Below are 13,998 nucleotides of genomic sequence, written 5' to 3' on the forward strand. Positions count from 1 at the left end.
CGGCAGGGTCGTGGACCAGGGTCAGCGGACTCGATAATTCTCGCCTCGGTACCTACTCTAACCAGGGGTCCCACTCGGCAACTCTGGGCATTAGCTTGCCTAATCTCCACAATGGCCCCATCAACGCCGGGGATGCCTGGCTCCACCTTGGGGATTCCCAGTAGGGACCATCCCACAGGGAAAGCCAGGACGGGTTCCCCAGCGGTATACAGCGCCAGGACGCCGACTGGCAGCAGTGCGCTTTACAAGTATACACATTACATTACATACTGCCAACACCGGAATTGATGTTGGGGTATGAATCCAACATGTTTGATACCAAACATGACCGGTTCGGCGCAGCCATTATATAGTTAGATTTCTCGTACTAACTGATGCCCACTATATATATTAAAATGACTGACCACACTTACAAAGCCTGGAGAATTGACTAGTGTTTGTAAGGGTATCCTGCTCATGCAGGGGCACCCTCAAACTTGTAAGCAAGCACCCTCCCCTTATGACTGAAGGGCCTACCATGGGATGACTTAGAGGTTTTAAGTATAGTGACATCAGACATAAGTAAACCTATATCTGTTGTGAGACGTGCAAGCACAAACTCACACATGCTGCAATGGCAGGCCTATAGTCAGAGTTGAAGTGGATTCCCATGGGTGGCACAATACATGCTGCAGTCCATGGGAGACCTCTGGTGTACCTATGCCCAGGGTACCTTAGTACCATATATTAGGGACTTTGAAGGGTACACCAGTATCCAATTGTGGAGGTCCAAAAGTACTTACCCAAGCCATTTAGGGAGAGAGAGCACAGATGCTGGGGTCCTGACTAGCAGGATGCCAGCAAACTACAGTCAAAGCACACGGACACCAGGCAAAAAGTGGGGCTAACCATGAAAGGAGATCCTTCTTTCCTACAGGAACCATGAAAGAGGGATGATCATGGAGAAGCATCTTATATTCCACTAGCAGCCCGTCCCGACGTGTCCGGGTATGAAATAGAATGTGTGCAATGTGTGTATTTGGCAAGGGCAATATATTTTAAAATCTCACGGTAGGCAACATTTTTTGTTTCATTAGAATCAGAACGGAGAAGGCCCAGCTGCAGCCCTGGTTGATGTTAGCAGGCGCGTGTAATTGGTGTAGTGATTCGCCGCCTGAGCCCGGCTACAGCCCTGGTTGATGTTAGCAGGCGCGTGTAATGTCGTTGAATGAGAGAGTTATCAGCCGCGGGTAAATCCGTTTAATGAGAGAGTTGAGTGACAGCGAGTAGGAGAGGCTGCAGTAATTGTCCCCTCAGACGCGCTCATTTGCGTGTTCCCCCGCAGAAGGCCCAGATGCAGGCCTGTTTGTTGTTAGCAGGCGCGTGTTCCCCTGCTTGAGGCCCAGCGTCAGCCCTGGTTGATGTTATCAGGCGCGTGTAATTAGTGTACTGATCCGCCGCCTGAGCCCGGCTAGAGCCCTGGTTGATGGTAGCAGGCGCGTGTAATTTCGTTGAATGAGAGAGTTCAGTAACAGCGCGCAGGAGAGGCTGCAGTAACGTTACTTACCACGCCTCCAGCTGAACGCGTTTGTCACGCCCCCCAGCACACGGCCACAGCAGACGATCTTCTGATTAATGTAGGACCCACATGGCATGAAGGGCGGAACGTAGCACACGCCCCCAGCGTTTCTCACCCCAGCGTGCCCCTTGATGCGGCGCAATTGCGTTCACATGGCATGACAGCCGGACACACACCCCCTGCGTGGCCCTTGATGCTGCGCAGCAATGTAATTGGCGCTTGTATGTACGACTCACATGGCATGAAGGGCGGACACACTCCCCCAGCGTTTGTCACTCCCCCAGCGTTTGTCACGCCCCCAGCACACGCCCACAGCCCACGATATGATGGCCGTACCACACGCCCCCAGCTTTAGTCATGCCCCCAGCCCACACCCACAGCACAACGTAGACACGCCCACAAGGGACTACTTTGCTGGCACGGTTCTTTTACCTATTAAATGTATATGGTGGCCGTCTGCATAGATTATGTCCTTCTGCTGCAACTGCCCTTTCCAACGCTGTATTGGGTGTTGTGATTGGTGCTGTGGTCACAGAGATTACCCGACTCAAAGGTTTGGGCTCTCTCTTTATAATATTAGTATGGACTACATATTGTTTCATTTACTATATGTGAGTATTGATGTATATAAGTGATTATACGTGAGAGTGTGAGGGATTGGAAGAGTTCCTGTATAAATAAGTATGTGTTTCTATAAGTGATTGTTTAAGAGAGTAAGTATGTGTAAGTTTCTGTAAAAGTAAGTGTAGTGGTGTGTGTATAGCTGTATATGCAAGTAAATGGATGTTTATTTGCATGTATGAGTATGTGTGTGAGTAACTGTATGGATGAGTATCGGTGTGTAACAGGATGTATAGGTGTATAAGTACATATGATGAGTGAGTACATGTATGAGTGACTATATAGAACTGTTGGTGAATGAGTGGATGTGTATGTAGATTTTGGAATTACTGAATAGGTTGTTCTAACTGGTATTGGTATCTCCATTTTTTGAAAATTTTAGTTTCTATTTTTGAAGGTGTGTATCAAATGTTATATTACGCTGAGAGGAGGTCTGCAACTCTTTCACAAGGATGATGTCATCAGTGATGTCATTTGAGATGTCATCATTGATGTCATGAGTGATGTCACTGACCATGTCATGAGTGATGTAATATGTGACGTCATCAGCAGTGCATTGCGGGCGCGCAAGTTATAGTTAGCTGAACTAACTATAACGGGGGAATTTCGTGGTTTTGTATGAGTGAAATGTCCAGCTAACTATAACATGTATGAAACCTATGGTTTTTTCAGTGAATTTCTAAGGTTTTTTAAATGCTAATTCCTACCTATAACGTGGCTGAAACCTATGGTTTTTTCAGTGAATTTCAAAGGTTTTTTAAATGCTAATTCATAACTATAACGTGGCTGAAACCCATGGTTTTTTCAGTGAATTTCAAAGGTTTTGTAAATGCTAATTTTTAAATGTATTAATTGTTGTTTTTTTATACAAATTTACTACATTGTTTTAAAGTTTTTATTTTTAGATATTTTATTTTTTTAAATTACATGACATATTTTTTATATAAATTGGAAGAAAAAAATATTTTTAAAAATATTGAAATTGTAATATATATATATATATATATATATATATATTTTTTTTTTTTTAATGTATATGGTGGCCGTCTGCATAGCCTATGTCCTTCTGCTGCAACTGCCCTTTCCAACGCTGAATTGGGTGTTGTGATTGGTGCTGTGGTTACTGAGATTACCCGCCTCAAAGGTTTGGGCTCTCTCTTTATAATATTAGTATGGATGTAAGACCACACTGTCGAAGATTTTAAAATGGTTGCATGGCTCCCTGGCTGCAGGGCATCCTGGACAGGGAATGATGCAGGCATTAATAAACGCAGACATTTTGTGGGCAAAAACGAGATGACACGTTAAAAAGTATGTAGAGAACTGCAGTGTGTGTACGAAAGCAAAAGAAAACCATCTCATAACTCAGATGGAGTATTGCAACCTTTTTCCACACAATGTCAACTGTGTAACAAGATTTCCATGGATTGTTTCAAAAATGTGCCTGTCTCACAGGGTTAACTTATCTTTCTTTTAATACACTATTTTACTAAGATAGGACATTTCATTCCTTTAAAGAAACTCCCCAGGCAGCTAAGTATGCAGCAAGTTTCATCACTTACATTTTTCATTTGCATGGGTTGCCTAAAGTCATAATCACAGACCGAGGTGCTAGGCATTTTAAGTCAACTAGCTACGACCTAGAAACCGATGGTGAGATGGACGAAATGAACATGTCCAAGGAAAAGCAATTGAAATATTTTCTTATGGACCGCCCAAATGTCTGGAACCTCTTGATTGCACTTGGTAGTTTGCCTATAACTCACCACATTTGTCCCTTGGCAGATCTCCTTTTTTTCGTTCTTATGACTACCACCCTCAAAAGTTGCCTCAGAAAGTTTCATATTTCTCTATACCCTCTGTCACCACTTATAGACCCAATGAAATCCAGAATGTTGCTCATCAGCATTTAGTAGTCATAGGCAAGGTACAAATACTTTGCAGACCGACACAGCAGAAAATCCCTGATTATCAAAAGGGCGATGGCGTTTTTATATCCACTAAGCACCTGAACATTCCTGGGTCTTACCCTAATTTTCGCCCAAGATCCGTGGGTGCCATTTCTGATCATGTAATATATAGGAAAAATGCACTACAGTTAGCACTCCTTCACGATGACAGATGCATCCTCTATTTCATGTGCCCTTAGTAAAACCTATCCTCTCTGATGCTTCCAGTAAACCTCCATCTATTCTGGTGGATTGTTCTCTTGAATATGAGGTTGAAGCGATACTTTTTTCCTGTATCTCTGTAGCCAATTGCTAGATCTAGTGGCCTGTAAGGGTTATGACATATCACAACGGTCTTGCAAGCCCGCAGAATTAGTGCATGCCCATAGCTTAGTGAAGATGTTTTACCTGCAACATCCATTGAAACCAACACTGATGCTTGAGAGGGGTGCATTTTTGGGGAGGAGACTTCAAGCAAAACTGTCAGGACTCAAGGAAACAGCAGTTGCAAGGAAATAGGAGAATGACTCAGTGAAAATTACGAAGGGCAGGGACATGAGACTGCTAACTTTATAGTATACAGTAGTTATTTACTTTCTGTATTTTTATTTTTTTGCAGAGTTTTCTATAGCGCTACCTTGACTCGAACCGGGTATCAGAGTGCTTTACATAGCACCAGTTACGTTACGTTACATGAAGACACACATTCATTTATTTATTTATTTTTTGTTTAGGCGCGGGGAGATCAAGTAATTTGCCCAAAATCACAGGAGGTTTAGCAACATTGCCGAGACTCGAACCCGGTTCCCCAGGTCCGAGGTAGAGCGCCCTAGCCGTTAGGGTTCCCTTCTGGGTGAAGAGAAATAAAGTGATATTTAGACCCACTTCAGAATCGTATTTCACTGTAGTTGCTTTGGCTTTTTGCTCACATAGACGTTTGCATCTGTTACCGCATTCCCTCATGTTTGGTTTTCTTTCCTCTTCAGTTCCTCTGGCTTCTTGTACTTGTTCTAGTATTGTCCTGCCTTCTATTGTGCTTTCTTTTTTCTATTCTCTGCTGAGCCTTACAGGTGTGTTGTAGTAGTGTCCAGTGACCTTCTGCCTGTCTCCTGGTCAGCTCCAGGCTTGTAATAGCTCTCCATTTTCTGGAACCTGTAAGCATAATTCCGCCTTTTCTATATTGTTGCTTACTGGCTGAACCTTTACCTAGCATCTTCGCTCTATCTTACAGCTGTGTACATCTACCCTTTACAAAACATCCAGACCAAGTGCTACCGTCCCTTGAGAAAGACTAGTGCTGTCCCTTGAGAAAGATTAACATTGAAAAATTGTAGATGGCCGTCTGGGATTTCTCTCCCTCCCTTACCTGTTTATCTCCAATTCCTGCTTTTAGTAGTGAGTTCACCTTTGTGCACCAGTGCAGGTCTTCAGAGAATGCAGAGGCTTCCAACTGGTCTACATTCTCGAAAAATTGAAAGACTCCTAACAAGGGACATGCACCAGCACTTATTTCCTGTTTATAAAGACATCATATAAGGTCTCCCTTCTTGAGTATGATCTAGAAGAGACTTTTGTTTGTATCAGTGGTGAGAAAAGAACTCACACAAGGCCTAATATTGAGTTAGGTGGAAATGGTACTTCTTTGAAACTATGATGGAGTAACCTTTCAGCCAAACCTTTGGTGTGCTTGCCTGATTTACAGGTGCACAGACTTTATGTATGACAGTGACGGTGGCTACTCCAGAATGGTCACTGACATACTGCTCTGACAGCCCCACAGGGTACTGACATTTGGAGTATCTCCCATTCAACTTCCCGCCCAATTTAGAGTGGGCGCTGAATGGCCAGATTTCTCTCTTTATGACTGCCATGTGTAGGAAGATGTCGAGCAGTTAGGCTTATCAGGAGGATGTGTTAAGCATTTATTGTATTCACTTAGGCACAGACTGATGGCACACATTCAGAACCAATTAGCTAAGTCTAAAAATGTTATACTTATGTTTTATTTCTAGAACCAAGCAAGACTTGGCACAGGCAAGTAGGATATACTTTCAAATGCAAAACGTCACTTGAAAATACAATTGTGGTTCAAACTGGAATCGTTACAGGTTTGTATTTTCTTTTAAAACAGTTAAATACATTGAATTTACTTTGGAGTACTTTGGATTACTTTTCAGTTACATCAACTACTCGGGGTGATACGTCTAGACATCACACCATGGGTCCTACAATACAAAGGTAAGTAAGACAATGTTGGGTTCAAAGCAGTTACTTTGATTTCAATACAAAAGTCAGTTCAACACTTAAAAGATTTTGGGAGAAGGATCATGACATGGGTTCATACAGAAGAGAACAATGCTATCGGTTTGCAGGTAAGATTACGTACTGCAAGAATAGCTTTTTAGAGTTAGAACCAAGGTTCGAGAGGGCACTCAAGTTGCACCACCAGCGGCACTAGTGCCGCCGGGCGCATAGTGCAGGGGCCTATGGGGCCTTCGGTTGGGGACTGCTCGTGAGCAGGCCACTCTGTTGTTTTAGCAAAGCTCCTGAGGTTAGGATCAGCAATGCAGGGGCCAACAAGCAGCACAGGAGCTGCACCACTTGCAGCATGGGGGCTGCTGGATGCAGAGTGCCAAGGAGAAGTTGGGAGCCTTGTGGTTTTCAATGGAGGTCTCTGGTTTGGTAGAAAAGCTACAGGCTCTATCAAGGAGTTTTCCTGAGGGCGAACACCAGCAAGAGAGGTAAGGCCTTGGGGCGTCGGGTAGAGGGATGTCTTTAGGTGTCAGATTTTCTTGCCAGCTCCAATCATGGTCGGATGACCCCTCAGGTTGAGGCTGCAGGCTTTGGGTTGAAGGTCGAGGCAGGTCGGGGGCCACTGAATCCCAGGTCAGGATCGCTGGGAAGACCTCCTTGAGGTGTTGGGCCACTCAGGCCATGGTCCTTGGATGCAGAGTGCTGCAGAACCACAGAGCTGCCTGGATCTGGGCTGTGTATTGGAGTCTTTAGTTTGAAAAAATCCTTTGCTCATGGGAGACAGTCGTTTTGGTGAAGGCAGGGCAGGTCCTCGGGGTTCTGAATGACTGCTGGCTGCTGGACACACTGGGGTTTCACTGGGTGACGTTAAAGTCGGGACAGGCCTGTAGGGCTAGGCCTAAAACAGTTAGTGTCCTCTTCTTCCTCCTTCAGCACGGCTTCTTCAGGCCTTCTTCAGTCCTTCGCCTTTCTACTTCTTGTGTCTGAGGAGACAAGGTTTAGGGTCACCCCTAAATAATAAATGTAGGGGTGTTACAGAGGTGTGCAGGTTGGGACCAATAGGTGAGAACTCCACTCTTATGCCACCCCCAGTGTAAGTGGGCATGAGCCTCTCTCTGGTTGGCTGTGTCCTCTCATCTTCAAGATGGAGAGGACTGACACGTGTGCTTCACCTCGCCTCCCCCATCTGATGGGCGGGGTTGGCAAAGGTGGCACACCACTCTTCCTAACTAGGTTTTCCAGCTGATTCTCCAGCCCAAAGTGAGGGTCAGAACTGGTGGGAGCCAGTTGCAGGGGGCAGCAAAAGGCATGGTCAGCTAACAAAGATGGCAGGCCTCTGAAGCTTCCCCTTTGCTGACCCAGCCCATCCTGAGGGAGGAGGTATGACACCTCTGGTCAGGATGGTCTTTGTTTCTGGAGCCAGAGAGCGGAGTTCCGCCACACAAGGGTCCAGCAACCTGTCTCGTGGTGGTAAATGGCGGGTAGCCATTCAGGGACCACACCAAGGGTGGTCGTTTTCCAGGGGGAATCTCTAAGATGCGCTCTGAGTGCTTTTTACATTAAATCGTACACTGGCATCAGTGTGGGTTCAATGGGCTCACAAGTTTGCTACCAAACTTCCCAGTTTTCAGTAAAAGCATTATGGAGCTGTGGAGTTCGTAATGACCAACTCCCAGACCATATACTCTTTATGGCCTTACTGCACTAACAATGTCTAAGAATGGACTTAGATACTGTAGGGTTACATTGCTCATGCAACTTTACCCTCATCTGTGGTCTACTACACCCTGCTAGAGGGGTTTCTTACATAGGTTATAAGCAGTGGGTTGCATGGCACACAGGGATGTGTACAATGTTAACTCTTCACTTTTCTCTGCACCAAAACACACAGCCTGCAATGGCAGTGTGTGGGTGTTAAGGTACAGAGTCTCTTTAAGGGTGGCACAATAGGTGTTGCAACCCTTAGAGACCTTCCCTGGTCACAGTGCCATTGGTACCCATGGTACCTTTTACAAGGGCCTTACCTGTGGCCAAAGATGTGCTAATTGTGGGTATGGAGGTTCAGCTTTGGTAAAGAATGCAGGTCTTGGGAACCTGATTAGAAGGGACCCAGGGTACATAAAGTTAAAGTGCATCACATTTCTGGCAAAAAGTGGGCGGTTACCATGCAAGAAGGGGCACTTTCGTCCACCATCAAATACCTGGTAGTCAGAGACCGTGAAAATGTTCTAAATTACCCCCAAACCATGAGAGACTACAGCCATCATATGAGGGTCATTCGTTTTTATTTTTTCGTAAACAAAGTCGTGCTTTGAGATTTTTTTTGTGAAAAAAGTAAAAATGAGTTAAACTTATGACGGAAGTCAAGTTTGATGGAGCTGTCCGTCAAACTTTTAGCAAGTTGACAGGAACGGCTGTACTGGTGGTTCCTGCCAATGTTGAGAGATGTCTGCAGGGCAGAGGGACATCTCTAAATGGAGGGGACAGGTACTTCTTTGGGGCAATCATTGATATTACTCAGTTGTCCTGACTGAGTAAAGCCTGTCCTCAGCGATCTGAATCCAGCTCTATATGGGAATAAAGGCAGCTGCTTCTTGTGTATCAGCCCTGGCTATTAAAGCATGTCTTCCTCAGCAACTAGGATGAGGCAGGCAGGGTGCATATCTTCTGAACAAATCAAATTGCCAAAGGTTCAGATCCTTGCGCTGTATCCCGAAACATTCATGTTATCTCTCTGGAATTGTGAAAGTGTGTGGATGGATAATTATTTATGTGCTTCACTTTAAACAATGTCCATCGATAGACTCAAATCATTTGCGTCTAGAACCTCGATCTCGGGTGCTTACTATAGACCCTATATTTTCAGTAGCCACATTCATCCATCCATCTATTTTTGTATCCTTACTTTCCCATTGGTGTCATTCAAAGAAAACTGTGTATCTTTAACCTTTATGGGAGTGTAGGGAATGGAAGAGGTCTGGTGCTTCAAACCTAGTGATGAGGGAGAGGTGTGGTTCATCATAATTTCTAAATTAGAATAGGATGGCCGCTGACCAGAAGAAGGAGGCATGGTAAAAACAAGGATTTTTCATGTAGCTACAGCTTGAAACAATAAAGCCTTACATTAAGTTCTGTCACAGGTGAGTGAATGTTTCAAGAGGGGTTTTGTCTGTGGCATATGCTAAATAAGTGTGAGCTGTGAGCAGTGCAAGCAATAGTTGGCATGGGCTAGGATTCATAAATAAATCAAGCATAGCAAATGCAACAGTCGGGTAAAGGGTAACACAATTACTTCATGTATGTGAAACTCTAGCAACTACTTTGTCATGACAGCCAAAATTTTACGTAAATGGCATAGTGTATAACATTGTTACCATCCTCTAAGCTGTGCTATTCTGGATGGATCATGAATTAGAAGAGCTCTCGTCAACAAACGTGTGGAGGTCTGTTGCCAGATGCTAAAATCGTGCCCTGTCCTATATGTATACAAACATACTTTGTGAAGTGTTGGAATAAAAATGTAAAAAAACTAATGATTCAGTTAAGCATGCGAAATTGGACAGCAGCACTGTAATCCTTGAAACTGACTGGTGGTTATATTCATCCATCAATTGATGCAGCCTCATTGTTTTAATATGGATGTGTATCTTATAGACTGTGCAACTTATTATAACTTAAATGATAGACCGTTATCATTCAAAACTGTTGTAATTATTCATGGATATGTTATCAGGGCATTTTCTTTACATTCATGCCCAGGGTTCATAATTAAAATCAATTATTTTGAATTATCTATTTAAAATAGGCATATATGAAGTTGGATCCAAACAAAACTGGAACTGTGACTATGATAGATGTTAACAAGTTCTACTGTGCCAAAATGCACCCCCAAGTTTTGTCAGGTAGGAAACGCATCTGGAAATGCATATTTTATGTAATTTTCCCAATGTTGACATTGAAACTGCACAACATGTGAAAATGAATTATGTCCATACACAGTTAATATATTATTTCTTCTGTAACACAACTTTGAAAATGTATTCAGCAACAAAGATTAAACTTCTCAAAACTCCATTAATGACTTAGAGTCGCTAGGTGACATCAGTAGACGGTGTTGGCCTAGGATCTTCAAAAAAGTCACATTTATAAATATTCTCGCTCTTTATTGGGGAAGGATCTATTGTCACTTCTTTTAATCTGCATCTGTTACGTACAATTCATTTTTACCAAACAAAACGCTTAGAAAAGTACATTTAAATCTACCAAAGCACCCTGTAGCACTACAGTGGGATTGTGGTCCGAGGGGTAACAATGCCTTGCTATTTATGGCAATGGTAATGCTTGCGCATACCAATGACAATATTTTAAGTGTCAGTGGTCATGTTGACAGGATTCCCAGATTACAGACGTTTATGTTAAACTTGTTATTTTTAAGTCATGGCTCACTTGAAATACTTTCATCAGATACTTTGACGTATGTTGAAATAGATGGTAATGGTCCACTCTTATACAAGGCTAATCCAGTAAATGGCTGCTTTGCGTTATGCAGCTTCTTTGGGTTCCTTTGCTAGTATCTCCCCCAAAGGCACAGTTTATCCATGATACACCATGCCCTTACCTTACTTTCCAAAAGAAGGTGGTCGCTTATATGAGGATCAGAGCAAATGGTCTAAAGCAGAATTCACTTTTGTTACAGTCCGCTCAAAACTCGAGGAAAACAGTTTTCCTTATTTAAAAACTTGACACAACACCATTAAAGTGAATCACTTTAAGGCCAAAGGGTATTTAGCCATCTTCCTTGACAATACTGTTGTCTTAGTGATCAGACAAAAAGCGAAGCTTACAAAACAGTTGACCTGATTTCCCAGAAAATATGTGAGGAAATTCCATCCGCTGACTGGGTGGAAACCAATATCGGATTGTGGACCGTTCCACAAAATTGTCATATGAAGCCATTTGGAAGATATGTGCCCTGGTGACTGCACATCTCTGACACTTTTCAACTTTGTGAACATCCTTTTCGTGTACCAGATCCTGTAGTATAAATTATATTACGATAGGTATCCTGACTTAATTTCAATCTCGTATTGCCTGACAATAGCTTCACATGCATATATAGTTAACCCATCTTGATCAGTTACTTAGGGCATGTGTACATTAGCAATTTTCTCCGTAATTTATATAAATCAGCTCATTGGAGGTTGTGCATCACCAAGTAGAGCTGTCATGGTAATCTCATTTGTACCTGATCTCTCATCACCTGTAGGTCCATTGACTTCGGGTGTACTTCTGGAACACACAAGAGGATTTCTTTGGCATTCTTACCATTTTGACATTGTGTAATAACTGGCCTGTAACCCACTATTATAACAGCATAGGCTGCCATGGACCAGTCACCCAATGTCATGTCTTTATTATTTGTTTGCAACTGTCCAAAACTGCTCCCTACCCCCTAATGGTGCTACTTGGTTACACAGATACCTCAAATGTATTCTCCTGAGGGACTTGCTTCATCAGTCTATAGCACTGGATGTTTCGTAGCTCCACATGCTTTAATTATTCCATGCTGCCAGGCTGATCACCCTCTGTAACATAGCACAATGCATATGCATTTAAATAGCCATGTGCTATGTTTAAACTAAAGCTGGAGGGTGAGTTGACTGGAGTTTAGAGAATCAGTTGGGTAGTATTAACTCTCCTTCACCAATGGTTCTGCTAAAAGCTTCTTCCGACTTAGTTGGCAACCCTACCAACGGAAATTATTTAAAGCATTATACCTAGAACACAGAGTTTTTCAGTGGGGAGCCTACATAGATACACAATCCCTCTATATTTGCTATTAGTAACAGCTCTAAAAAAAGGATTTTGTTTGCAAAAACAAAACTTGTATATATGAAACACTGCACTTAACAGTTTAGTGCAAAAACAACTGGTGCACGTTTACCCATCATTATTAAAAAAATCCATTTAGAATCTTAATTTGTTTATGGAATTGCTATCATTAACCCCTTCAACGCGCATGACAAGGTCAGCTCGTCATGAGCGTTACCTGCGCTACGCGGATGACGAGCTCACCTTGTCACGTAACGCGGGATTTTTAAAATCGCAGCGCGCAGCGGGAAAACCGCTAGCGCGCATGCGGTTAATGACTACATGGTTTTCCAGACAGCGTAAGTATAACCTTGTTTCAAACTGATAGCTGCTTTTTTATGTAGTCTGTCATCCTCTTTTTATGATCTGAATATCAGCCAATCAGGTGGACAGAACCAAAGCTCTACTGCCTCTCAAAGGATCAACTGGTCAGATTTTCTCCTGCAGGTTTGGTGAGTTGGCAATCTTCTCCACTTCTCCATGAGGGAAATTTTACAGTAATTTTTGGGTTTTTATTTTCACCCCTTCTGCAGAAGATGAGTCTCGGTTTCCTTTTTGTAGTTGGGGGGCACCTGTCTGGGAGTCCTTTTTCAAATCATGAGAGATGCATCAAGTCCGTGAGGGAGAGAATGAGTTGTGTGTCGTCTGCTTAGAAGAAAACGTTTATATGGTGAGCATGCATGATACTGGCTAGAAAGATCATGTATGTGTTGAAGGGAGTTGGGCTCTGGAATGATCCTTGTGGAACTCTGCAAATGAGGTTGCAGGCACCCGAGGTGGATGGTGCCAGGCTGACTGGGTTCTTCCAGTCAGGAAGGAGCAGATCCATCGGTGTGTGTATCCTTGAAATGTCGTGTGGTCTTTGGATGAGGATGGGATCAGAGACTTTCAAATTAAATTAAATGAAATGATTTTGTACTTGTATAGCGCACTTATACCCTGAGGTGTCTTGGCGCTGTACGCATACCGCTGTGGAACCCTTCCTGACTTTTCCCTGTGAAATGCCCACTCCTGAGCACTCCCAAGGTGAAGCCAGGCATCCCAAGCTGTTGGGGCCGTTGTGGAGATTAAGCAAGCTATTGCCCAGAGTTGCAGAGTGGGACCATGATTAGAATAGGCACCGAGGCGAGAATCATCAGGTCCGAGGAAATTGAGCCCAAGACCCGCCGAGGCGGGAATTGAACTTTGTCCCGGGCTAGACCTCTGCATCAGGGTCTGCTGCTTTAACCATTGAGCCACACTTCTCCACACGATGCAAAGAGGTCCAGGAGGATAAGGGCCTCCATGTCTCCTCTGTCCAGACTCATGTGGATGTCATCTGTGGCAGCGATGAGGGTAATTCTGTGATGTGGTTGGGTCTGAAAACAGACTGAGTGGTGTCGAGGAGTTGGTAGTCGTTGAGGTATTCGGTGAGGTTTCTGTTGATGATTTTCTCTAAGACTTTGGCCAGCAATGGTAGCAGGGAGATCAGTCTTTAGTTGGTGTGCATTAAAGGGTTCCCAGAGGGTCTATTAATCAATGAGAGGACAGTTGTGTGTTTCCAAGCATCTGGGAAAGTTGCAGAAGAGGTAGAGGCATTTATAATGGGTGGAATCATGGCTCTGATATGTTGCAATTCTCTAGAGTAGGCGTGATGGTGACATGGGTCCAATGGGGCCCCTGAGTGGATGGACTTCATGGTGGTAGCAGTTTCTTCTGGGGTGATGACAGGCCATGTGGTTAGCAATGGTTCTTTGGATAAGAACG

At 43.6% G+C, this 13,998-nt stretch overlaps 1 protein-coding gene across 3 annotated transcripts in view; it reads left to right on the plus strand.

Annotated features, from left to right (window-relative positions):
* The window catches only part of CAPS2 (calcyphosine 2), an 887,654-nt gene that overhangs the window by 743,696 nt on the left and 129,960 nt on the right, over window positions 1–13,998 (plus strand). For all 3 annotated transcript variants that reach the window (XM_078678143.1, XM_078678133.1, XM_078678152.1), the window contains one exon: window positions 10,187–10,283. In XM_078678143.1, the coding sequence (XP_078534269.1) occupies window positions 10,187–10,283 (97 nt within the window). The remainder of the gene's footprint in view (window positions 1–10,186; window positions 10,284–13,998) is intronic.

The sequence above is a fragment of the Lissotriton helveticus genome, chromosome 1_1, assembly GCF_964261635.1.
Source record: "Lissotriton helveticus chromosome 1_1, aLisHel1.1, whole genome shotgun sequence".
Classification (NCBI taxonomy): Eukaryota; Metazoa; Chordata; class Amphibia; order Caudata; family Salamandridae; genus Lissotriton; species Lissotriton helveticus.